At 37.4% G+C, this 27,741-nt stretch overlaps 1 protein-coding gene across 2 annotated transcripts in view; it reads right to left on the bottom strand.

Annotated features, from left to right (window-relative positions):
- The window catches only part of LOC126365926 (endoribonuclease Dicer-like), a 401,671-nt gene that overhangs the window by 96,404 nt on the left and 277,526 nt on the right, over positions 1–27,741 (bottom strand). For both annotated transcript variants that reach the window (XM_050008684.1, XM_050008683.1), the window contains exons 15-16: positions 23,762–23,907; positions 2,287–2,423 (exon numbers count right to left, since the gene is read on the bottom strand). In XM_050008684.1, the coding sequence (XP_049864641.1) occupies positions 2,287–2,423; positions 23,762–23,907 (283 nt within the window). The remainder of the gene's footprint in view (positions 1–2,286; positions 2,424–23,761; positions 23,908–27,741) is intronic.

Genomic DNA, 27,741 nt, shown 5'->3' with positions numbered 1-27,741 from the left:
CCTCCAAAAGACTCTCATATCTGACCACTGGATTAGGAAATGAGCACAATGATCTTTTACAGCACCATCTTAAATACATATCTAGTGTCTTTCTCCAATAGTCTCTTCCATAACAAAACAGTATGAAAATCGAAATTGAGGATGCCTCTGGAACAAACGGAATTTATCATCTTGTATTACAACTCATTAGGTCTGCTTCATTTGTTGAACAACACCTCCAGCTACTTCTAACTTCTCCTGTATCACTAATAAATATCCTGCAATAATTCAAGTACCTCCAAAAGACTCTCATATCTGACCACTGGATTAGGAAATGAGCACAATGATCTTTTACAGCACCATCTTAAATACATATCTAGTGTCTTTCTCCAATAGTCTCTTCCATAACAAAACAGTATGAAAATCGAAATTGAGGATGCCTCTGGAACAAACGGAATTTATCATCTTGTATTACAACTCATTAGGTCTGCTTCATTTGTTGAACAACACCTCCAGCTACCTAATGACTTCACACCCTGTTACACGAGCACATGTATGTCTGCCCAATTGCTCCACTCTCCTTGAAAACAGTGAATGACTAGACTGGATCCCATGGGCACTCATGGGAAGCTTTCTGCACACAGAACAACTTTACTGATCATCAACTACCAACTTTTGAAACACATACCCTAAAACCATATTCACCCCAGAAGGCTCAAAATTTGACTGCTGCACATGGCGAGGGCAGACAGCTGAAATCAGGCATTCCAAGCACCTACAAGAAATTATTCAACATTTAGAGCTTGAGGCAATCTGCCTCAATAACAGAATTCAAGGATTTCTGTTGGGTGTTTCCTGCTAACATTCATTTGCAATTGCAGTAAGGTGCTGTTTCTTGTTAAATCTTTCAGAATTTTCTTTCCTAACAGATACTGGAAAACACCTGTCATTTAGGGCAAAATCATTTGGCCTAGAAACAGTCAAGTATGTCTTTATCACAGCTCAATTAGCATGATTAGGGAAAGACTGGCCCATCATCAAGCTGGAAAAAGCCTCCTTTCCACTTACTCCAGTAACACGCTATGGTTACCAAAACAGCCACAGAACACAGGTCCAGTCAGCATGTTTTCACTTTGTGCTAATTCTTTTCAACATGAAATTGCAATTCTCTCTTAACAGTTTTATAATACCTGCAGGTTCAGTTGTCGGCAGGCGGTTTACCTATAATTCTATAAACACAAGAACAGAAGCATCAGAAAAAAAATTGCAATACTAAAACCAATGATGAGGAGAATGCGGCAAGTGCCATCACCCAACTTCCCAAGAATTTCACTCAGTGCAAGAAGAGTCAAAATAGGCGAACACATGTGTCAGGTTATATTTTTGAGGTATTTTCGAGGTACTTTATGTGCCTTTTACGGTGCGACATCCTCAGACAAAAGTGGTGGCTCAGTGCCTAGCATGGTGGCTTCTTAATTATGCACCCTGAGTGTGAAATTCGATTATTTTTTATTTACGTTAATTTTATTGTTTTCCTTTATCTACCTTCGTCTGTAGAACATTACTACAAGATTGTTTCTTATATATAATATAAGGGCGTTATATTAATTATAAAATTACAACTGGATTTCACAATAAGTGCCACATGTTTATTACATAATGTAAGTGTGTATAGTACTCTGAGGTTTATAATTTTTTTAATTTCCCATACCCTGATACTTCGTTCTCATATCAAATCTTACATTAATTATTATGATATTGATCATAGACACATTCAAAACAGATATTCCGAACACCATAAGCATCACATGAAGGCAGATCTGCCACTTTGACTTTTCTTCATATGAATCTCAATTCTGAATCAAGATACACTACACAAATTTCACTGAAAACAATTTCAAATAATTTTCTCGTTCTTCTTCTTTTTTTTTTTTCAGTAGAAAAATAACAACAACATTAGATCATTATATCAATATACACTGGAAAACATCTGTGTAATAAACCTATACAGAATGGGTATGTAAATGAAAAACAAAAACAAAAGTAATAATCGGGTTACGAACATGGGACACAAAATTAAGAAGCTGCAATGCTAACCACTGTGCCAACGATACTGCATGGTAAAACCCACATAAAGTACCTGAAAATACCTCAAAAATTTTTACTGTTATCATTTCACAAACGGCACTTGTCGTGTTCTCCTTGTGAGTTTTTCATCCGCAAATCAATGAGTGCACAAAAATAATGAAATTTATATTTAAAGTAGGTAGATAAATACTATATATTTAAGTTTCACGGATCACTTACTTCAGCTTGAGACAGTTCAGATCAGTAGAAATCATTAGTGCTTCCTTCATGGATACAGTGGGGCATCTGTTCAAGAAATCTCCATCTACGTTTGTATCACAATTGCCATCACCAGGTCCTTCTTCAAGAAAGTAAAACTATTGTGTGCATAAAAAAGGAATGACTGTGTCAGCATTTACCTTACTGCATTCTGTAATTTATTAATATATCATATCATTAATACCATATCAGAATTTCCTCACATTCAAGCTAGTATTAACAGAGGACATTTTTGTAGTTTAGAATTACAAATCAAACACCTTTCCGCCATCTAATTTCCAAACCGTTATTTTATTGGGCTACCAGTTTCAGCGATTTAACACCAGCTTCAGGCCCCCTGACCGATGTGTAGGAAGATCCAACCTTGGTTCCGGTCAAAATAGGGGCCAGTATACAAAGACTGGCATCTGTAGATTTCTTCTTTATACAGCGATCACTTCAAACATCATCACTGACACATGATGTTTGAAGTGATGGGTCTATAAAGCAGAAATCTACAGAAACCAGTCTTCGAATGCTGGCCCCTATTTTGACTGGAAACGGGGTTGAAATCTTCTTACATATTGGTCAGGGGGCCAGAAGATGACGTAACAAATAACCAAAACTGATAGCCCAATAAAATAACAGTTTGGAAATTAGACAGCTGAAAAGTGTGTTTGATTTGTAATTCTGTACTGAACACCAAATCCTGCAACCATCTGAAAAGACATATGTACGGAGATTTTTACAGTTGGTTCTGAGCATATGTAATGTGACTACATAATGAATGCGTATGCTCCTAAAGTGTCCATCTGTAAGCAACTGTGGGAAAGCAAATCAGGCTTTCTCCCAGTTGCCACCAGCTTTAAAACACATAGGTGACCACTATGTCAGCTGTCCTCATCAAGAGCACAACAGTGACATAACAACCAGTTGCGCACTCATTTCACACCTGCTAAAGAAAGCTTGTGCAGTAAATATAATATGGTCAGAGTATGGACTGCACCAAGCAACAATATTTTGCAAAGTTTCATCAAAATTAAACAGATACTTATGAAGATATTGGTTTTTTTTATGTGTTTATGGCTGCTATAGAATAGCATTAAAGAGTTGATTTCATAATTATGTTTACGTCATATACAGCAAGCATTCCCAGTGCTCAATTACAAATATCTTCCAATTTGATCAGTATAATGTAATAGGATAAATAAAAAAATCTACTCGCCAAGGAGGACTGGAGAGTCTTGTGAAGAGGGACAGATTTTGGAAAAGTCACCCAGAACCTTGGGTCAGGGGAGATATACCTTCACCCTTCTTCCTTCCCTTTCAACCCTTCTGCCTGAAGAAGGATCCACTAGCTTCAAAAGCTTGGCTAATTATAACCTTCTTTTATGTGTGTGTTCTGCCAATGCTTGGTGAGTAGATTTTTTATCTATCCTATTACATTATATTGTCAAAAATTGGTTATTTTCATTGTTATTTCAATTTCATCAAGTTATTGTGAAATTAATTATTTCAATAAATATAATAAAACCTGTTTAGATGGCCTAGCCTTTGTTTTAAGCCCTCAGTATTGATGCTTTGATATGCTGTATGTTATATGAATTTGTAAGGATATGTGATTTTGGAGAAATGTAAAGTTATTACTGTTATTGCCCCAGCCAAAATGAAGTCTCCGAGTTCTTTAAAGCCCACAGCCAACTAAGCTGCATCTTTAATGAATTCCTGTGCCTTTGTTTTGCAGACTAGGTTGACAACTTCCACTGAGCTCTACACAGAAAAAGATCTGTTGTTGTTGTGGTCTTCAGTCCTGAGACTGGTTTAATGCAGCTCTCCATGCTACTCTATCCTGTACTAGCTTCTTCATCTCCCAGTACCTACTGCAGCCTACATCCTTCTGTATCTGTTTAGTGTATTCATCTCTTGGTCTCCCTCTACGATTTTTACCCTCCACGCTGCCCTCCATTACTAAATTGGTGATCCCTTGATGCCTCAGAACATGTCCTACCAACCGATCCCTTCTTCTAGTCAAGTTGTGCTACAAACTCCTCTTAGCCCCAATTCTATTCAATACCTCCTCATTAGTTATGTGCTCTACCCATCTAATCTTTAGCATTCTTCTGTAGCACCACATTTCGAAAGCTTCTATTCTCTTCTTGTCTAAACTATTTATTGTTCACATTTCATTTCCATACATGGCTACACTCCATACAAATAGAACCTAAAAAAAAATTATAAAGCCAGAGCACAGACACAAATGGGAACATTATGAGTGATTTAGTTGGTTGGATGCACCATATTCTGCTTGGAACAAAAGCAGTCACTATTGCGTTGAGTGGATGTTCTGTTCGCTCTGCCAAACAAAACTTATGCCCCTCTTAGGCCAGTCAAGAACTGTGATGGCACAAGGATGCCATCACTGTGCTAGCCTGTGCTTGGCCTCGGAAATCATTATTTCATTATAAAAAATTTCATAGTTAGGAATAATTTACTCCCTTGATATCAAACCAAAACTTTTGTCCAGTAACTGGAGCACTTTATGCCCTATAAACTTCTTGTGTTTTGCTGAAGTATACTACTTGGCAAGTGGATTCTTTGCAGGAATTTTTCCAACACACAGTGCACCTTCTCAATAAATTTATAAGGCTATGGCAAGTGTTGGCTCTGCGTGTCAAAAGTGAGAAGAGAATTCTGGTGGATCATTGTATAAACAGCTGCTGAGAAGGACTTTATCAAGTTATGTTTCTGATGAGTTTGTTTCAAAAAATATTGAGTGAGCTACAGTGTTTATTCCTCTTTGATGTACTTAGTTGCAACCACACTAAATTTATTTCACAGTTGCAGGGACTAGTTATTTCCAGGGAAAACATCTGAAATGATCTGTCAGTAGGAGACAGGGAGACAGTTGGTGTCACTGCTCTTTTCAGTAATTTTCGGGTGACAGTACCATCCATCTGAGATATCTCTGTCAAGTGGGATAGAATTCTCATGTTGTAACTAACAGACTGTTCAGAAGACCTCTCATGCATCCCCACACAGTGACTTGCCTAACTGATAACCTCACCGTGTTTCAATTTCATCTTCAACGCCAACCAATGAATAACAACAGAAGTTAGGAGCTTCAATCCATGTCCAAAATTTTAACTACTGTTTAAATTAAGTTAGCAAATCAGAGGAAGGAGTGTCATCATATTAGTCAATTTTATAACTCAATTATTGAAGCAATGTGACACTACAGGAACAACATGGCAGCTTACAGAATACTCCTGCAGAGGAATAATTTCACTGAGGTAAATACACTGTCTCAGATATGTGAGGGAACACACTTCTTGGAATAGTAGCAATCCAAGGGTAGGTAATGAAATGCTGTGTGCCCTTAAAAAGTATTGCAAATTATGTTTCCAAAAGAGACATGGATACAAATATTCTATCATTTTCAACATCAGCAAAGGTACACGAAGAATTGTCATACAACAATAAAATATATATAATATTTTGAAACTAGATCTACAAACTTTACAAATTTTTGAGAATATGCAAATTATGCTATTTTGCAACACCAATCCACTATGTTGCCAAAACCAGAATCAACGGCCCTCTATTGCTCTCTGCCTAACAGGCAGCATGCAAGTACTTGATGGATTGCCCCAGGGGAGTGTAGGGTGTCTTCCAGTGCTAACAGCCTCTCTGGTGTGTGTGCACCTAGTAACAATCAGTTGCAATGGCAAAAATTAAACACAAAAGTAACATGGGTTTATGAAAACACCTTATAGAGAGAATGGTCTTCAAATGTGGCACTTATATGTAACAGTTTACACAAAGTAATTAGTAAACAAGCAGTGATACAAAATTTCAACATGATCCTAATGTCACTGTGTTGCTTCTGCTTTTGTAAAATGACAAATCTCATGCATATGAGGGTTACTTGTGCTATGTAACAAGAACGAAGCTTGTTCTCTCGAGACCACGCCAATTCCTGCAAACTGATTACAACAAAGAACATGATTTCACAATCTGTCATGTACCATGATTTTTTTTTATTTGTGTAGAGCTTGGGAATTATTATTAAAATATAAAACTGTATTTACTTGCTGCCTGTTTTCACAAAATTACAATGCTCAATCATAAGTGCTAATTTGGATGAAATGTGAATGTTCCAATTAATTCAATTCAAAGCACATATAGTGTCACACTGGTTAGATAGCTGACATTGGTACAGGTGTATTTGGCACAAAGTGTTCTGAATGGTGTCGAGACTTGGGGGCTGTCAGCTAACTTTCCACATGCTACTATTTGACAACAATCACTGCTCCAGATATAAGAGAAACTTTAAATGTCCACCCTACCGGTTATTGTCACGGTTTCATGAGAAGTTCCGATTAGCCTCGAGCATTCTGGCATGTCTGCATATGTATAAATGCTACTCTTCATTTAATTCTAGCCAGTCTGAATACAGGTGATCCTTCTATCACTACCGAATCCATTGTGAATGTATATATTGTAAATTGCTTGTGAACTACACTTCATGGTATTAAATCATCATGTCAGTAGTTTTATACAAAATCACGGATAAATTTTGAGGACGTAAGCGAGCACTGGATACAGTGTGGTATCTGTTGTGGTTGGCAGGAGAGCCAACACTGTGTTACTAGAGGAGGCCGAAAGGCACGCGATTTAGCTCACGCAGGCTGGCGTGAGGTCTGGAACAGGACAAGGAAATTAGAATTTAGAAACAACAGACGTAGCTGGTGGAATACTTAACTTTAATCCATTAATGATGAACGTCGCTTGACAGTACATGATTCACAATGTCAATAGTAACTGATAATGGTGCCTTGCTAGGTCATAGCAAATGACGTAGCTGAAGGCTATGCTAAACTATAGTCTCGGCAAATGAGAACATAAGTAGGCAGTGAACCATCGCTAGCAAAGACGGCTGTACAACTGGGGCGAGTGCTAGGAAGTCTCTCTAGACCTGCAGTATGGCGGTGCTCGGTCTGCAATCATTGATAGTGGTGACACGCGGGTCTGACGTATACTACCGGACTGCGGCCGATTTAAAGGCAACCACCTAGCAAGTGTGTTGTCTGGCGGTGACACCACAGTATCAAAAATGCAAAGACAATGAAAATGAAATCAAGATAATAGAGTACTTAAATTTTAGGTTTACCACACTGGGAATGAAGAAGAAAGAGGCCCATGTGTTTCATTTGCTCAAAAATGTTGGCAGCTGACAGCACGAAACCTATATATTTAAATGACATTTGAAAATTCTTCACAGTGAGTTTGTTAACATACTCTGATGATTCTTGAAACTAAAATAATTTGAAAAGCCAATACTTTATTTTTTTAACTTTTGCCTGCCACATAGTTCCACGTAAAATAGTCAGATGTAAAAAGCCTCAGGTGATTGGTGAAGAGTTTGTTTTACCAGCTGAATTCAGATTGTACAAACTATGCATAGAGGTAAATTTGACAATAGTTGCAGTCCATACGTGTATCAAATAAAACTGTTGGCCCACAGAATTGGTGAAGTTAGGTAACAAATTGATTTCAGTTCAGCTTGATTAAGAAACACATAGTAATAAAGATGCTCATTCATTGCCTATGTTTGATATTGTAAGGTATGTTAGCAGTGCAAGAACTGCTTTTCTACATATCAATTAAACTGAAGGCACCAACACTCACATTATTTATTGTCTCAAATGATTTTATAAAGAGACAAACCTGGAATTGAAAACCGCATCCCAATATGCACCAAGTGTACTTGAACCATCTATGGAAGATTCTGTAGTATAAAAGTACTTGTGAAATAAAAAACTCCACAGAGTGTCTGGCCACACTGCATGGTCCACATAGAAGCTAAGGCTTCCAACACGATTCCTAGCATGAATTCTATGCTAAAGACTGTTGAAATCTTAGTAAATTATATAAAAATTAAATCCCTGCAACCAAGAATTTTTTCTTCCCTTGTAAAGACATGGGTGCATTACATTCAATGTTCTTATTTTTTGCAAGGCAATATAGTTATTGTGTGTGAAATTTTTTCACGTTTATAAATTAAGAAATGAAACCACCATTTTTCTAGAAGAGGAAAACAAACTGAAAGCTGAGAAGTTTTGAGATGGTTTATTTGTGATGAAATTGATGTATTTCATAGATACATTCAAGAAATTAAAATTGAAACTGTGGAGGGAGAGAGAGAGAGAGAGAGAGAGAGAGAGAGAGAGAGAGAGAGAGAGAGAGAGAGAGAGAGGAGGGAGGGAAAGGGGGGGGGGGAGAAGACAGGAAAAAACAAACACTAGAAATGTTCGCAAATGTGTGTGAATGTGCTGAAACTTACAAGGCTGAAGAAAAACATTTGGAAACTGTTTTTGTAAACACTAAAAATCATTCAACCACACTGGAAACTAATTTTAAAAAGTATTTGCTTGCTGACAAAAACTTGTTACCTCATTATGAGTATAGGACATTATAAGTTAATTAGGGTTCAGTTTCAAAATACCCCCAAAAAGAAGTCAACAGACTTCACGGCAAGTTGCAAACTCAAGTAACAGTTAAGTACTAAAGTGATCTTTGAATTTTGGTAACAATGGATGATGAGTTTCCTGCACTGAAAACAAGAGCATTTCACAACTGTTGCTAGTTTCAACATCCTACATTTGCAAAAACAAATTATCTGCACTGGCTGTTTTGAAGACATTACATAGATCTTCATTAAAACACAGAAAAAAGGACTCGGGTATTCTATTTCCAATGCTAATCACCTTGGTTTTAATTTTGTCAGAATGTATTTTGCTTTGCATTTTTTCAGAAAATTAATCACCTTTTGAATTCATACTTTTTTCTTTTCAATAATCACACATTTAGTGCGGCCGGCAATACCTTTACGGAGAGAGACACCAAATGATGCAGGAAGCCTATGGTGATGAGCACTTATGCCATACTTGGTGTTATGAATGGTTTACATGGTTTAAAAATGGCCACATGGAAGTTAATCATCACCCTCATTCAGGATGCCCTTCTTTGTCTATTGATGATACTCATGTCAAGACATCAATGAAATTGTGCATGGCAATCCCAGACTGAATGTCCAAAAGATTGTAGAAGAATGTAATATTTCAGTTGGATCATGTAACGAAATCCTGACACAGCACCTTCGAATGCAAGATGTTGCTGCGAAGTTCATCCCACAGCTCATGAGTCAAGACCAGAGAGACCTTGGCCTTGTAATCTGTGAACAGCTTTTGGATCGAGCAAATGAGAATGAGATGTTCCTTAAGAGAATCATAACCCGTGATGAGGTGTAGGTCTATGGTTATGATGTTCAGACATCAATCTTCACAATGGGTTGGGGAACGTTCTCCAAGACCAAAAAAAATCTGATCAGGTCAGGTCAAGGGTCAAAGTCATGCTGATAGTGTTCTTTGACTTTGAAGGATTAGTTCATCATGCATTCGTACCACAGGGACAAACTGTTAATCTATGGTACTATCAGGACATGTTGGGATGCCTGCAAGAAAATGCAAGAAGGATAGGGCCTGAAATGTGGTGAGACAATTCATCACTCTTGCATCACGATAACACACCAGCACATTCGTCCCTGTTGGTGTAGTTAAAAAACCCATCAAAAGGACGAAGATTTACAATAATAGATGAAATAAAAGAAAATTTGCATGATGCAAGAAGAGCCGTACCAAGACTGCTTCCAGAAGTGGAAACAGAGTTGGAATCAGCGTATCAACTGTGGAAGAGAGTATTTCAAAGGAGACCATGCACAATAAGTGAAAGGTAAGTTAGAAAAATTTTGTGGATAGAGTTTCAGGATTTTTTGAACAGCCCGCATATGTATGAAGTTATTGCACTCTTCATCAGTGTTTGGACATCAGCAGGTTTGTTTTCCTTTGAGATGGTGCTCAGTTTAGCATTTCTCTCGCTTACTTCTTAGTGCCCAGCTATCTTGACAATCACCCCCCCCCCCCTCCCACCTTTCTCTCCCACTCCCCCCCCCCCCCCCCCTTTGCATATCATATAATCTACTGCATGTATGATATCCTCACCTGCCCCCTGATGAAAAAATGAAATATCGAGTGGGTAGGGCCTCCCGTCAGGTAGACCGTTCGCCTTGTGCAGGTCTTTCGATTTGCCCCCTGATGATTCTTTCCCTGAGTAGCTCCTCCTGCTATTGTTCCAACAATGTTGTTGTGCCTTAAAAAGTGTAATATCAGTTTTTCTCTTCTTATTTGGAAGTGCCTCCATTAGACCATCATCATCCTTCTCTAGCACCAAATCTCCCAATGTTCTCACTGTCCCCTCTCTTGTTTTCCTATTGTCCAAGATCCAAACCCGCATACAGGGAAAAGATAAATGGCACTTGAACTCAAGTGTTGTCAGAATTCAATAAGACCTGCTTTCCAAATCATCTAATGGTCTTACTTAAAATACTCATCATATGAGAAATGTTTTTACATAAATGTTGACAAGGACAGCTGCTAGAAAACGGGAGATAAACAAACCACCTCTAATTACAAACTCATTTCACTCCTTCATTCTTTTCAAAAGTTTTTGAGAATACTTGCTCATTCTTCTGGATAGAGTTTGTTAACTACTCCTACAGTCTGGCTTCCATAAAGCACTGTCCACAGAAAACACCATATGAGACATCACAAATAAAATGCTAGTTGAGCTAAACAAGAAAAAATATCCTTTTGAAATAGACGTGACATTGCCAAACTCTGTGATTGTCTGAAGCACAAAATTCTACTCGAAAGCTAAAATATTATGTCCTGAACGGCACGGATGTAATATTACTTTCATAATAGATATCAGATCACACTGTCAAACTGTGTCACAGGCAAAATAAATGGTCTTCCAATGATTTCACAGAACAATTCAAAAACTGCACTGGTTTGATGAGGGTACAGTTTCACTAATCAAGTGCCCAAACAAAATTTCACCCAGCACTATAGCCTGATTAAAAATACTTAAAAGCTGACACTCCACACATTGGAGCTGCCTTCCTTCAACCAGAGCACTCAATGTCGTGCCCAAGTGGTTCACAACTGCTAAACTGCCACAACAAATGCTCAGTTCACCGCAAGTGGTTTATCATGTCCGATGAAATCTGAAAGAAAAGGAGCAGACCCAGGGTCTGGGGTGCAAACACATCAGAAAAGAAAGCCAGGCAAGGAACTGCATTCACAGGACAACTGCGACAACTCATGTGCAATGTACAGGAATACCTTGAGAGGGAGGTGGAAAATGGGGGATCCTATCTTACCAGTTTCCAAAGTAGTCACATGAAATGTTGCTGTGATTAAGGTTGATGAACTGGCCATACTACATATTAGTAAAGAGAAATACAAGAAGGAAAGCAGTGAAGCAGGATCCCCTTGTCTTTGCACGTGGGAATATGTATGAATGTGTAACAAATCTGAAAGCTTTCAAACAAGACATGATTTTGCATCACATATACAATGATCCTCATAAAAGAGGTTGATCTACATTAGATAAGCTTTGCACAACACTGTGTGAGGCCAAATTTTTTGAAGACAGCAGATCGTCACTGCGACTGGTTGTGCAGAGTCTTGGTTATAAATACCTAAATATTTCAGGCTGTAAAATGTTAATAGAACGAGAAGACATAGCCACATGGTAATGCAGATTTTAGCATGAACTAAAAGACATTAATTTTGAGGGCATTGTTTTATCGATGAAACACAAGGTTGGAGTGACAGAGCAAAGGAAAAGGTATGGCACTCCCCAGTGGCAAAGATGTTAGAATTATTCCTTTGCATGCAGATACCTACTACACTTTTACTCCCAGCTGTAAACTGCTTGAAGAAGTTAAACAGTACCATAAGGATATGAATCATGAAAATTTTTTAAAATTGTTTTCAAATACGTTGCCACTAAATCTAGATAACCTGTCAGTAATTTTTCTCATCAGTGCCCCATACTATTAAGTTTTAAACGAGAAGACTCCACCCCTGTCCTCTTGACACGAAGATGTTATTCAGTGGTTATGACAGCACCGAGTTACTGTGGATCAGTCATTGAAAAAAACGGAATTACTTGTCTAGTGTCACTTCACTTCACAAGCTGGAATTCCTAATGAATGTTATCAATGACGCAGCTTATACATATATGAACACACTACTGGCCTTTTATCACAGCCACTTTCATGCAAATCAACTCATTTACGCACAATTGAAAGGATATGTTCCTCACAAAAATAAAAAATTACTGTGAGTGAAGTTGTGAAACTGACTATTCATGGCCTGGAAAATGTCACTGAAATGGACTGGATGGCAGTTGTGATGCTTATGAATCAAGTAATTGATGAAGCAAGGAATAATGAAGGTTTTCTTGAAGATAGTGTTACATGACTTATTGTTGCTTCCAGTTGCTCATCCATTTTGGAAAATTCAGGTGACTCTGAAATGAGTAGTGTCTCCCTCTTTTGGACAGCACAGCTGCTTGCAGTTAGCAATCAGTGGAGGTATGTACACAAAAGAGCTTCCTTTGTTTTAAACAGTACACATTATTTCTATGTGCCATGTTTGTGTTGCATATAACATGTAACATGCCAGTTCCTAAAGCCAGTGTGAGGATAGTTTCACAGAACCAATGAAAATGAGAAATTACAGTTTGCTTTTAGCACTTATAACTCTCAAGTTTGCTTATGGAGGTCAGCTTTAATCACCATGACCAAAGCGAGCATGATGTATAGTTGTGCCACAAGTTGTTGACTGCCATTGTTTTTTATACGTTGCACACTACAAGGCTGTGGTTATGCTAGCAGTTCAGTCACTTAAAATAAAATTGAGTATCTCGGTTATATTGGCACATGAGGTGTGCACTGACATATTGTCAATACCAGAAATATTGACAAATGGCACTGATGCTCCCAAAAATATTCTCAATGTGTACAGAGGGTTTGACATTTTTCACCATTCAGATGTTGACAGAGCTTCATGAACCAGCCACACAGCACTAGTCTGCATTCTCATGTTTTCAGGTCATCTCTGAGCACATCATCTCTTAGTAGTCTTAACAGAAAACAGTTTCAATAGGACTATGCTGAAGTTGTCGTATTTATCACTCTGTAGTAGTCAATGGCGCATTCTCCACCATATTGTTTTCTTCTTTAATTTGGAACCATGGTAGGCCTCACCATGTATTGTATATGCCATGGCCACAAAATAAGTGCTAGCTGTGTCACATTTTTGACATTAATTACCTGAATATATCGTTGTAGGACAGATATTTTCGTATATGTACTGCTGAACCAAGTACAGATGTGAGTACTTAATATGTTTCACTAAAATTTTTGCTGTGTTTGATGATATTGCAGCACTCAACTTCTAGCATTCGACCAATCTCCCTGTTGCCAGAAACCTCAGTTAGAGCTAACCTATTGTTGACTGTGATTGTCTCTCTATTGAATAATTTTGCTTTCTTACTCTAAGTCTTATCGACATTAATAATTTGTCATAAAGATAAAGGACTCCTATGAAAATGGTTTGATATCTTTCGTTTGCACGGTTAATATTTTAGTCAGTAAATTGACAAATGACAAGTAGCTCCTTTTTCAACCATTCTCAGACATGTTGCACTTTTTTGTTGTTTTCTATTGTTTACCAGCTATAGCTAAAATAATTGCAGCACACGCTTTCTTTGGGCTGTTCGAAATCTTAACCTAGTAAAATGATGAAGATAAATGTAACAAACTTCAAAATACCATGATTGGTTGAGTAGAGCATTTATGCAGATTATGGAAACACAGTTTGCCACAAACGGTAATCTAAGTAAATGCCCTAATAAAGCAATGGTGGCATTTTAAAGTTTGTTGCTTGTATTTTTGTATCAATATAAATTGACCCCGGAGTGGACTAATGTCAATCATATATAACCTTGTAAAACCACATTGCCCACTGACAATACTGACTATTATTGACAGTGTGACGGTTGTTTTAATATTCTGAATGTATGACAAACTAGTATCATCCATAAATACTGAACATAGTGCACACCTGTTAACAGCAGCTGTGAAGTGATGCACTGTGTGTCATCAACCAGACTACAGTGCTGGTCACAGAGTGGTTTTTATTAGATGTGGATAATTCTTACAATTTCCATCAAAGACCTTCTTTCAGTTGAAATGTTATGGAGAAACTGCAATATGTGAATCACACTGACTGCTTTATGTTTCTGTCAGAAGTTTTTGATCCATCTGCATGAGTAAATATTGAAAAACTTTCATTTTTATGCCTACTTATTGCTTGCTTGCTTTATTTATTGACTTTTTACACAGTACCGGAAACAACTGTTTAGACCACACTAATCACTAACTGTGCATCCATGACCAGCTCTATTTCACCTCAGTGAAATTACTGTCTCTTACAGTTTATATGGCAAATCTCCAACTTGCCTATCATTTCCTACACTAGTAATTGAGATAAATGGAGGGAGCATACCAGTTATAAACGCAAATTTATTAACAGGTTCACCAAATTTACTGATCAACTCTACACATACAGTCCAGGTGATCAATGAACAGGGCTAAAACTGGTACACACCAAACAGTTTACACTATAATGTCCGGAGTACTAATATTGTGAAATTTCAAAAAAGGAAAAATACCTTTTTAGTGCAAAAATCGGCCATTAAATAAAACATTGAGTAAAATTCCTTGGCATCAAGCCGGATAATAAATTAAAATTGAGTCAACACAGAGATAAACTAATCAAGTAATTCAGTTCAGCATTTTTGTTCCTAAAATTACCATACAGCAGGGCTACGATGCCCCTAGGTCATAACTTTGCTCCACCTCTGAAAAAAGATTCAACCGCACATAGCACCAGTTCTAATTAACATTTCAGAACAGTTTTGAGTCTGACCAATCACTGACAGTTTCTGCTAGCTCATACGTTTGAGTTATTCTGGTGCTTGCTAAATTGGTCATGTTCCGCTAGCAAAATTAGTACTACTGTATTATTGATGTAATTTTTGTCAAGAAGAAATGGTATTTTGCTATAAGAAAACTACTTCAACATAAGGCAAATGATACTCAGTTATGTGCAGTAGTCAGTTACTGTCTAAATCACAACCACAGAACTGTAATCAACATGTTATTTATCACTGTATGATCAATAACTGCCATGAAGGTTATTTTCTGGGAAAAATTGGCCAACTTTGCACCACTGACAAAGTGAATCAAAGTAGCTCCACACTATTTTCATTGCTTTCGTTTAGACCTGATTCAGCTTAGGATGAATGTTATTATGTTGAAAATGAATACTGCTTAGACATTAGCGCTGTTATAATACTGTACAAGTATAAACAAGAGCAAGGGCATCACTAATAGTAAGTTTACATCAATGACAATCTGAAAGAATGTCTGGAATCTATAAGAAATGGAACACTTCCTTGAAATGTCACAAAATGCTTTTAAACCATTGCTAGGGACTAGTACATAACATAAAAAGAGAAAAATGCAGACAGTGCTTGATTATTCTAATGAAGAACAAATTCTATTAAAAGAACAAATTCTTGATGAAAGTATGAATGAAGATTGAGAATCATACAAAAGAAATTAAACATAAGTGTTAGCAGCATTTACAGAGAATGGAGAGAGTCTTTCAAAACAACAGGAAAAACAGAAACCAATTGGCAGACAGATTGGTGTGTTGGTGGTTACACAGTATGAAAATAAATATTATTCAAATATCATTGAAAGTTTTATTGATGATGGTGCTAGCATTAATAATACAATGCCATCTCTTGGTAACTGGAAATGGCCTGCATCAAAAATGGACATTTTCGCACGTGGGATGATACAGCTGAAAAGTGCAAACCTCTCCAAATTGTTAAGTGAAAGCAGCACTTTCTCAGTGCCAAAGTTGGTCGGTGGTGGTGAAGCTGGGCAAAGTATTTTTCTAGAACAGTCACAGACATTTTTATATGACAATATATCTAATGAAACACGGGCCTTTCTTTGATGACAAAATAACATTAAATTTTGCCCATATATCTTAGTTATTCCTTAACGGCATTTTTGCTGTTAATAAAAATCTGTTTCAACTGGGTCTATGCCCCATACATCTGTCCATTAAAGGCAAGTGGTAGCCCCCCCACCTTTTCAATCGTATTGACCAACTAGGATCACGTTAACAGCTTCAGTTCCTCATTCCTTTGTTGTTATTTCCTATTTTTCCAGTATTCCCTCATTTTCTCCACATGAAGTCTCTTCCTTTCTTCTATCTATGTTGTTCCCAATTTTTTATTTCTTCTGCTTTGAAAGCTTCCAAATTTAGTAATTTATTTTTAAATGGTTTCTTTCTGCTATTTCTGATTCTTTGATGTTGTTTCTTTCTATATTTTTCTTTACTTCTGTAACCCATGCTATTGTCGATTTCTTCTTCCAGAAGTATATGAGTATTTGTTTTGCTAGTCTATTTCCATCCATTTGGTAGAGGTGTCCAAAAAAGGTTTATCTTCGTTTCGACATTACTTCAGATATTTTCTCTATATTTTTGTAAACCTCCTCATTACTTCTCATTTTCCAACCATCTGCAGTTTTTATTGCACCTATTATTTTTTTGAATTTCGATGTTTCCAAGTTTTGGCTTTTATTGGTAATTTGTGCAAATGTGTGGACATGAGTTTTAACTGAAACATTTTACACATACTGATCAGTCTTTCACCATTTCTACTTGTTCTTGAGTTTGCCGGATATTCACCTACGATAGTCCTTAATTTCTTTTCCCTCCCAATTTCCAACATGTGAAGCCATCGTGCCCTCTGTTCATTTTGGCTTTGGACAAGAGGCTGCCAGCTCCACTGTACCGTAGTTCATCTGCTCCGCCTTCGCTGCCGTTGAAGTCTTCACCGTATCCCTGGCAAGGGGCTCTCATGAGGTACTATCACCCAAGCCAGGTGAACCAATGTTTTTTAACAAGGTGTTACTCTTCCATAATCCTCCTCCTTTCTCAACCAGGCTTGGAACTGGCTATGGCTATGACTTTCCCTTATTTTATGTACTTTTCCACCCAGGAATTTCCTTTAGCAGTATAGTCAGTTTCTTGTTAGCATGGAGTACAGATTAAGTTTCCACAAGTTGCTCTGCCTTTGCTAGAGAATACCATGACTTGTTTAGTATCTCCTTTTTAATGGAATCTACAAAACATAATGAATGAATGCTGGCTTTTTCCATCATACTTTGGTGGAAATACTCATTTAGTAACACCCTTGGTATGGCTGTAGCTCTCTAATCATTTTTAATTTTTTATTGGTTTATGTTTTTGCTCTGATCACATATTCCATTTGCATCTCACCTTCTGCATCACACTGACTATACGACTAACCATTACGTCTCTTTCTGTCAAACTATAATCCTCTCATACTTCCATTCTGGAACATATACTGAAGTTTCATAAAGTACTACTGACCTGCTCCCTGACACAATTTATTTAAACATTGAAAGGCACATATTTGTAGCACTTTGACAAACGGCACAACGACATTACATTGTGTGTAGAAATTTGTTTAATTTCACTTACTACATTTAAATAACTGCATAATTGTATTTGAAATGTGTTTGTACTTTAAAGTGTACAACATTCCTCCTTATAAAGGACTGTAATAATAAAAACAGCAGTATACATTGCAACTGTCAAATGTTACTGGTCCAAGTAATGCCAATTGATTGTGAATTTACACCAATCTGACTTTTTGGAACACTTTGGCATTATCTACAACATCACTAATTTTTCTGAGATGATAGAAAAGGTTTTACAATTTAACCATTGTGACAGCTCTGATTTAGTAGACACCTACGATGATGAATTCAATCAGTCTTCTGTGACAACAGCTGCAAACCATCTTCATGTACCTAAAGAGTAACAGTATTTGGAGTTATCACAGCATATGGAGAAATTTGGATTTGATAAAAACAATAATGGAGGAAAATTAAATTTCCGACAGAGACAAAAATAGACTAAAAAGACTATCTCCACACAAATGTCAGGCTTCATGTGCACCTAGAACACAGCACATAAACCAGGATGATCCAACAGTGACCCAGGAAGAAGAAGCACCCCAGAGGCACTGAAGCAACTAGGAGCCTGTGTGGCGAGGGAAAGTGAACTCGTTGCCCCTCGGTTGCATGAAGCCGCAACTGACGCAATAACTCACGATGAATGACAGCTAGGGTCAGTCGCAGAAGCCCTGTGCCTCAATAGGAGGATATATTTCTACTTACTGAAATGAAAGGACATCCACAGTGTATCATAAGGTAAAGTATTAAATTCGGCTGAGGAGTACAACACACAGCGTCATTACACACATCTTCAAACAGTGCATTATGAGTATATAGAAGCTGAAGCATGCAGAGACCTAGTAGCAAAGACTTAAGAACGACATACCAGGAGACTTAAGTTTAAAAAAGAATTCTGCATACAGAAGTTATAGAAATATGCAGCACCATTCAATTGCTGTTATGAGTTTATACATTTCAGGTGAATGACAGAGAATAAGATGCAGAAGCAGCAGTTGAAGCATGCTATAAAGTCGCTCACATTACAGTGATGACAGGTAAACCATTCTCAGTTAAACCTACCATACAATTGTGCAAGGTAGCAGCTGTAGAATGTCTGTCTCCAAGGAAGCTTGCGGCAATCTAAGATGTCTGCCTTTCATAGCAAACAGTGCCTGACTGAATCCTGGTCTTGGCAGTGAATTTAGAGACATGGCTCAAGAAAAAAGCCAAGAACTTTGTTTCATTTTTGTTAGCACTTGAGGAAAGCAATTTATATATGTACTCAGCTACCAATATTTGTGCATATAGTCTACATGGAGCTGCAAGTAACTGAGGAACTCTTGAATGTGGTACTCCTCGATTAAGCCATAACAGGACTTGATATTTTTTAAACTGTTTGTGTACAGTAGAGTCACCATGCGATAAGCTCCATTCTGTAGCCACAGACAGTGCACCACAAGGTTTTGTTCCTCATTTAAAAAATAAAACAAAACAAAAAAAAATGAATTCAGAAAAGATATTCCGACTGTTCATTGTTTCATGCACCAAGAGGTGCTTTGTGCCGACTTGATATTTCCTTCCCCATTTGTGAGGAAATACCCCTCTTTCTCAAAGTGAAAGGAGGAGAACTGATTTCTCCAAAAGATTTCAAATGGATACGAAACGTAGCATTCCCAGCTGACATAACTATGCATCTCAGCAATTTAAATTTGTCACTGCAAGGCAAAGGGTAGCTAACAGTAGACATGCATGACCAAATCACAGCATTCATGGGAAAGTTATATTTGTTTGAGAATCAGATTAGTAATGTAATTTTGACACTTTTCAATTATCTGGCTTCATTAAGATTGCCTGAAAGCACTAGTTTTGTCAATTACCAAGCTAAGATAAAGCAGCTCATCATGTCTTTTGAAACAAGATTCTGAGAGCTCACTATTTTGGAAATGGAAACAAAATTGTTCAGCACTCCTTTCTCAGTTTCACCCAAGGATTTGCCATTACACTCAAGCTGAAAGTTATTGATTTGCAAAATACAACTTTGCTGAAAGACAGATACAGCTAAAAATTCTGAATTTGGCATGGTGGTACCATTCATTACAGCAAAAAATATTTCCCAAAGTTGCACAAAAATGTTGCACCAATCATATACTTGTTTGGATATCCATATTCTTGTGAGCAGTTTTGCTCAGCTATGAAAAGAATAAAAACTAAGGAACAAGGTTTCCTTCAAGCTGTATCAATGAATGTCATTCTCCACATTAACAATGTGAACACTTTGATGTACAATATTTCCACTCGTTATGAAACGAACATTTCAAATTTCAAAAGTCCAATAAACATATGCAATTTCTTTTAACACAGTTCTTTCTTATTTATTTCCTTAACTTCCTATTTCCCAGAAGTAGCATGCCAAAGTATCACACCAGGTGAGACAATGAGGAATGCAATCATGTAAGCTGCAGCAAGTACATCAAAAGGCTCATCTTGCCACGCACTAGCCCATTTGATTGTTCATAGCGAGCGACAATGCTCTATGGAGCAGGGTACACTCCACAGTTTGGCACAGAGCCCACAAGCTGGAACAGCTTGGTATCAATTAAAACAGTGTGACAGGAACTGAATAAATAAAATATTTATTGTAGAATCAAACAATGGAAAATTCTAGATGGAATGTAATAATATTATGAAAAGGATAGCTGCTACTCACCGTATAGCTGAGTCACTGACAGTCACAACAAAAGCTTTTGGCCAACAAGGCCTTCGTCAAAAACTGCAACTCACACATGTTGTATGTTTTTGATGGAGGCCTCATTGGCTGAAAGCTCACATTCGGACAGTCTTTTTGTTGTGCCTACTGGCGAACCAGCATCTATGCTATATGGTAAGTAGTGACAATCCTTTTCATAATATTTATGGTACAGATGTTTCAGATAATTCTCAAACCATATAAATGGAAAGAAAAGGATACAGCAGGAAATAAAGAACTGGTTTTGCATGGTTTTCAGCAATATCACAATCTAAAGAACGTTCAAATTGTCACATCACAGAGTCAAAATACTCTGATGAAGTATGGAAAGAGGGGCTGATAAGGTACTATTTTGTTTTACTTTTGAATATCAGTAAATTTCAAGTTTCCTACCCAATGTCTACCAGTAACTAGTTATAGACTTTTGCACAATAATATTAGCTTCCATTCTGAAGCCAAGGCAGTGCTGTAAACCATACGCAAATTACTTTTACCTCTAATAATGAGACTACATTTCTCATTTCTTCACAATTCACTTGGCACATATGAATTGCGGTGTAATTGTAAGAATCTCTAGCTCCCTGACGGGACTTCTGAAACTCGAATGGTTCTGAGCACTATGGGACTTAACTTCTGAAGCCATCAGTCCCCTAGAACTTAGAACTACTTAAACCTAACTAACCTAAGGACGGCACAAACATCCATGCCCGAGGCAGGATTCAAACCTGCCGAAGCCCAGGCTATCCGTGATCTGAAAGCTGACCGATCCATCATCATTCTTCCGGCTGACAAGGGTTCCACGACCGTGGTACTTGATCGTCGGGAGTCTGTGGCTGAGGGACTGCGTCAGCTTTCAGGCAACATTACATACAAAGTTTGCCAAGGTAATCCCATTCCTGATGTCCACGCGGATCCAGCAGGGATACGACTTCCTCAAATCCTGCCCCGAAATGAGATCCATCCTTCATGAAATCCTCCCCACTCCACCAAGAGTCTTTCCGCCGTCCACCTAACTTTCGTAACCTCTTGGTTCATCCCTATGAAATCCCCAAATCACCTTCCCTACCCTCTGGCTCCTACCCTCGTAACCGCCCCCGGTGTAAAACCCGTCCCATGCCCCCTCCCACCACCACCTACTCCAGCCCTGTAACCCGGAAGGTGTACACGATCAAAGGCAGAGCCATGTGTGAAAGCACCCACATGATTTACCAACTGACCTGCCTACACTGTGACGCTTTCTATGTGGGAATGACCAGCAACAAACTGTCCATTCGCATGAATGGACACAGGCAGACAGTGTATGTTGGTAATAAGGATCACCCTGTGGCTAAACATGCCTTGGTGCATGGCCAGCACATCTTGGCACAGTGTTACACCGTCCGGGTTATCTGGATACTTACCACTAACACCAACCTATCTTAACTCCGGAGATGGGAACTTGCCCTTCAATATATCCTCTCTTCCCGTTATCCACCAGGCCTCAACCTTCGCTAATTTCAAGTAGCCACCACTCATGCCTCACCTGTCATTCAACAACATCTTTGCCTTTGCACTTCCGCCTCGACTGACATCTCTGCCCAAACTCTTTGCCTTTAAATATGTCTGCTTGTGTCTGTATATGTGTGGATGGATATGTGTGTGCGCGCGCAAGTGTATACCTGCCCTTTTTTCCCCCTAAAATAAGTCCTTTCGCTCCCGGGATTGGAATGACTCCTTACCCTCTGCCTTAAAGCCCACATCCTTTCATCTATCCCTCTCCTTCCCTCTTTCCTGACTAAGCAACCGTTGGTTGCGAAAGCTTGAAATTTTGTGTGTGTGTTTGTGTGTTTTTGTTGTGTCTATCTACCAGCACTTTCTCGTTTGGTAAGTCATGGAATCTTTGTTTTTAATATATTTTTGCCATGTGGAATGTTTCTTTCTGTTTTATTTACTATATGTTTATGTGGATTAAATACCTTGCTTTTCCTAGCTGCATTTAAAAAACAACAACAACAACGTATCACTGTCCTGGTATCACCACAGCTTAATATTCACCTTGATGCCTAGGAATTTCAAGTATGGAGCCTCATCTAGTGTGTTCACAATGATCTCTCCTTTTCAATGACAACAAAGTCAAGTGTTTTGTACATAAGTATTTATGTTATGAAGAGCTGTTATAACTTCATCATTGTTTTAGGGGGGTACAAAGTAACTGTTTCATTTTATTTTATCGATTTTTTAAGTTTCTGCTGCAATTATACTTATGTAAAGAATGCAAAGTATCACAATCTCATTGTGAGTTGCAGTACCAATTACTAAATTACTACAGAGAACATCTTCACTGGATAATAGTCTGTAACATATACACTCCTTTTGGACAAAAACAAAAAGCAAAACATCATAACCATATTTTGTTGAAATAGTTAACCCTAAATAATCTGTCTATGGTTGATAAATACTATAAGAATGGACTAGTGTAAAAGCTGTATCAGACTAGAGAGAAATAGTTCACAGTCCAAAAGCTGTCTACACTTCTTTCACATTTGGAACTCCAGTCAGCAACAGTAACTGTAGCTCTCTATACAAATGAAGAGGATCTTATTCTCAGGCTCAAGGTCTCCAAAAGCATATTGCTTTCAATTAAGTCATACATATCTTTCACTAGTTTTCTTTTTCAAATAAAAAAAGTTATCTTTTGTATATACATCAAAGCCTAGTATGGTCTTACAAATTAAATGTAAGCATCAGCATCATAAATACCCTATTTGGACCAGTTATTTAATACTCATATAGACAAAAGAGGGTATTAGTTATGCACTAAATGTAATTAAAAGTGAAGAAAAGAGAAAGTATAGGCTGCACATTTTTTTTTTATACTGTAGTTGTACAGTGCTCAACATGTAAATTTGCATAGATATTAGAAACTAAAATTTATTTATGGGTTCTGCATTCATACAGCCAAAAAGACTATACAAATTGTCTTTCATAGGCTGAGGGATGAAAAATGGGAGGGGTGGATCTGTGTATGAAACAAGAAGACAAAGACAGCTCGTTACAAAGTATAATAATGCAAATATCAACCGTTACAAATGATAAAGTACTAATACTGCCTCAAAAAATGAATAGATGTAGACTAAGAAATTTCTAGGCACACAAACAACTCGACATACGATTATCTTTGTAATTTTTACCTTACGTTTCCCCGAAGAAGACTGCCGCACAAATACTGAGAAGGTGGGAAACTTCGAGCTCTCTCCAGTCTGCTCCAGTTTAAATTCCTCATTTGTTGAGGCATTTCTAGTCCTGTTTACAGTGTTCCAATCAATCTGTAGAACATCTGCAACCAAGTTTTCAGCCTGACCCATGCATATATTGTCATTCATAAATCTATAATACTAAACAACTCAAACAGTCATCAAGTTAAGCTGCGGGTTGCCTACCTAACACTTGCCATGGGCAACAATAATCTGATTTTCAACACTTGAGGATGAGAGCACTTACCAAAATCCAACAAACTTTGCACATAATTCCAAACCTTTGTGAATTTTTCCCTCTCTGATACCCTCCCACAAAATAATGAAAGGAAGGTGGTTTATTGCTTCCTAGATTTTTCACTGTTCACTCAGCAAACTTCAGCATAAAGGCCTGACATTTTAATTTATTACTTATTTGCTACTGCCTCAATTCCTAACATATTTTTAGATAGTAGCAGCACATACCACTGAATGTACCAGCAAAATTATATCACTGTCCAGCTTATAGTTAAGGACATGTGACCTCATAAACGTTGACATGTGTCAAAAAAATTGCTTTTCTAAAAATGGAGTGCAAACTACCCAGATTACACTAATCCAGTGAATAATCCAAAACTAATAAACTCACCATAATTAAGGTTTCACATCTTCAGCTACAAAAGTTTTACATGCTCAATGACAAATATTAAACACATTAATTCATTGTAAAATATCAGACCTCTGACACAGTTTAATACATTGGAATTAGAGTATTTAAAGAATCAAGGTGAGTTACTACTACTACTACTACTACTACTACTACTAATAATAATAATAATAATAATAATATCACAAGTATACACAACATTTATTACCAGATACCCAAAACTAAAATTTTTAAGAGAACAACGGTTAGCTGATCAGATCCATGTAAGAATAAAAAATAACAGGATACCCCAGTCAGAATTAGAAAACATCAAACAACAAGTACAACAAATACTGGAACAAACTAATGTGCAATCAGAAGAAGAAGAAGAAGAAAATACAGTAATGGACTCGAACATCCCAGAGCAAACAAATAAAGAGCAACACGCATCAATTAAACAATCAGAGGAAAGCGAAATCTTCAGACAGCCACCAGAACAAGCACAATAGAACACGAAGTGACACACATGTTAAATATAGAAGAAAAATTTCAGCTGACATACTGTATATAGAATACAAAGACACAAATACAGACATTAGACCATTCTTGCATAGACCACCAAATAACCCACAAGTCAAAACAACAATAACAACTATCAACACAATCAAATAAAACAAAATAAATGAAAATACAACTATGGAAGAGTTACAACTACTGGTTTGTATAGGAGCACTCACTACACCAAATATACACTCTAGGCAGAGATCAGAACCAACCAACACACAGAAGAAACCCGCAAAACCAGCATGGCAACACAGGCTACAGATCAGAATAGAAAAACTGAGAAAAGATATCGGACATAAAACGAAAAAGGTTAGGTAAAATCTCACAACAAGAAGAAATAGAGCAATTAGATGAAAAAAAGCAGAAATTACAAGCATTGGCCAAACGACTTAGAAGATATAAAAAAGTGAAAATAGAAGGAAACAAAACCAAACATTCAACACAAACCAAAAGAAATTTTACCAGACAATAGATAACAAACACATTAAAATAGACAATCCACCAAACATAACAGACATGGAACACTTCTGGTGCAACATATGATCAAACTCGGTACAACATAACAGACATGCACGGTGGATACAAGCACAAACAGACACATACAAGATGATACCACAAATGCCTGAAGTGACAATTTTGCAACATGAAGTCACCCAAGAAATTAATTTAACGCACAATTGGAAAGCCCCAGGAAAAGATAAAATAGCAAATTTCTGGCTAAAGAAGTTCACCTCAACACATTCACATCTAACTAAATTATTTAACAAACCACATGAGAAAAATGTTTCTAAAAACAAAGATGATGTGACTTACCAAACAAAAGCGCTGGCAGGTCGATAGACACACAAACAAACACAAACATACACACAAAAGCTTGAATTTTGTGTGTATGTTTGTGTGTCTATCGACCTGCCAGCGCTTTTGTTTGGTAAGTCACATCATCTTTGTTTTTAGATATAAATTATTTAACAGTTACATTGCAGACCCATACACAGTACCTGATACACTTACACCAGGAATAACGTACCTGAAACCTAAAGATCAAGCAGACACAGATAACCCACCAAAATATTGCCCCATAACATGCCTTCCAACAATATACAAAATATTAACTTCAGTCATTACAAAGAAATTAATAACACATACAACACAGAACAAAATTATAAATGAAGAACAAAAAGGATGCTGCAAAGGAGCACAAGGATGTAAAGAGCAACTGATAATAGGTGCAGAGGTGACATATCAAGCTAAAACTAAACAAAGGTCGCTACACTACGCATACAAGGATTACCAAAAAGCTTTCGAGCACAAGGATGTAAAGAGCAACTGATAATAGGTGCAGAGGTGACATATCAAGCTAAAACTAAACAAAGGTCGCTACACTACGCATACAAGGATTACCAAAAAGCTTTCGATAGTGTACCCCACTCATGGTTACTACAAATATTGGAAATATACAAACTAGATCCTAAATTGATACAGTTCCTAAATGTAGCAATAAAAAATTGAAAAACCACACTTAATATCCAACCAAATTCAAATAATATCACATCACAGTCAATACAGATTAAGCGCGGAATATACCAAGGAGACTCATTAAGTCCTTTCTGGTTCTGCCTTGCTCTGAACCCACTATCCAACATGCTAAATAATACAAATTGTGGATATAATATTACTGGAACATACCAACACAAAATCACACATTTTCTATACATGGATGATCCAAAACTACTGGCAGCAACAAATCAACAACAACTCAACCAATTACTAAAGATAACAGAAGAATTCAGCAATGATATAAATATGGCTTTTGGAACAGACAAATATAAGAAAAATAGCATAGTCAAGGGAAAACATACTAAACAAGAAGATTACATATTGGATAACCACAGCGACTGCATAGAAGCAATGGAAAATCAGACGCCTATAAATATCTAGGATACAGACAAAAATAGGAATAGATAATACAAATATTAAAGAAGAACTGAAAGAAAAATATAGAAAAAGATTAACAAAAATACTGAAAACAGAATTGACAGCAAGAAACAAGACAAAAGCTATACATACCTATGCTATACCAATATTGACCTACTCATTTGGAGTAGTGAAATGGAGTAACACAGACCTAGAAGCACTCAATACACTTACACGATCACAATGCCACAAATATAGAATACATTACATTCATTCAGCAACAGAACGATTCACATTAAGCAGAAAGGAAGGAGGAAGGGATTTATCGACGTAAAAAACCTACATTATGGACATATTAAAAACAAAGATTCCAAGACTTACCAAGCGGGAAAGTGCCGGTAGACAGGCACAATAAATAAAACACACAAACACACACACAGAATTTCTAGCTTTCGCAACAGACGGTTGCTTCTTCAGGAAAGAGTGATGGAGAGGGAAAGACGAAAGGATGTGGGTTTTAAGGGAGAGGGTAAGGAGTCATTCCAATCCCGGGAGTGGAAAGACTTACCTTAGGGGGAAAAAAGGACAGGTGTACACTCGCACACACATACATATCCATCCGCACATACACAGACACAAGCAGCCAAGCACCCGTATCATCGAACACAGCCACACATCGATCAAGACGCATCCAGCACATGGCTAAGAAAAGGTAATATATACAGTGAGATGGAAGGGTTCATGATTGAAATACAGGATCAAACAATAAACACCAGATATTAAAGCAAGCATATTATTAAAGATCCCAATACCA

The sequence above is a fragment of the Schistocerca gregaria genome, chromosome 4 (assembly GCF_023897955.1).
Source record: "Schistocerca gregaria isolate iqSchGreg1 chromosome 4, iqSchGreg1.2, whole genome shotgun sequence".
NCBI lineage: Eukaryota > Metazoa > Arthropoda > Insecta > Orthoptera > Acrididae > Schistocerca > Schistocerca gregaria.
This window is presented reverse-complemented; position numbering and strand designations above follow the sequence as displayed.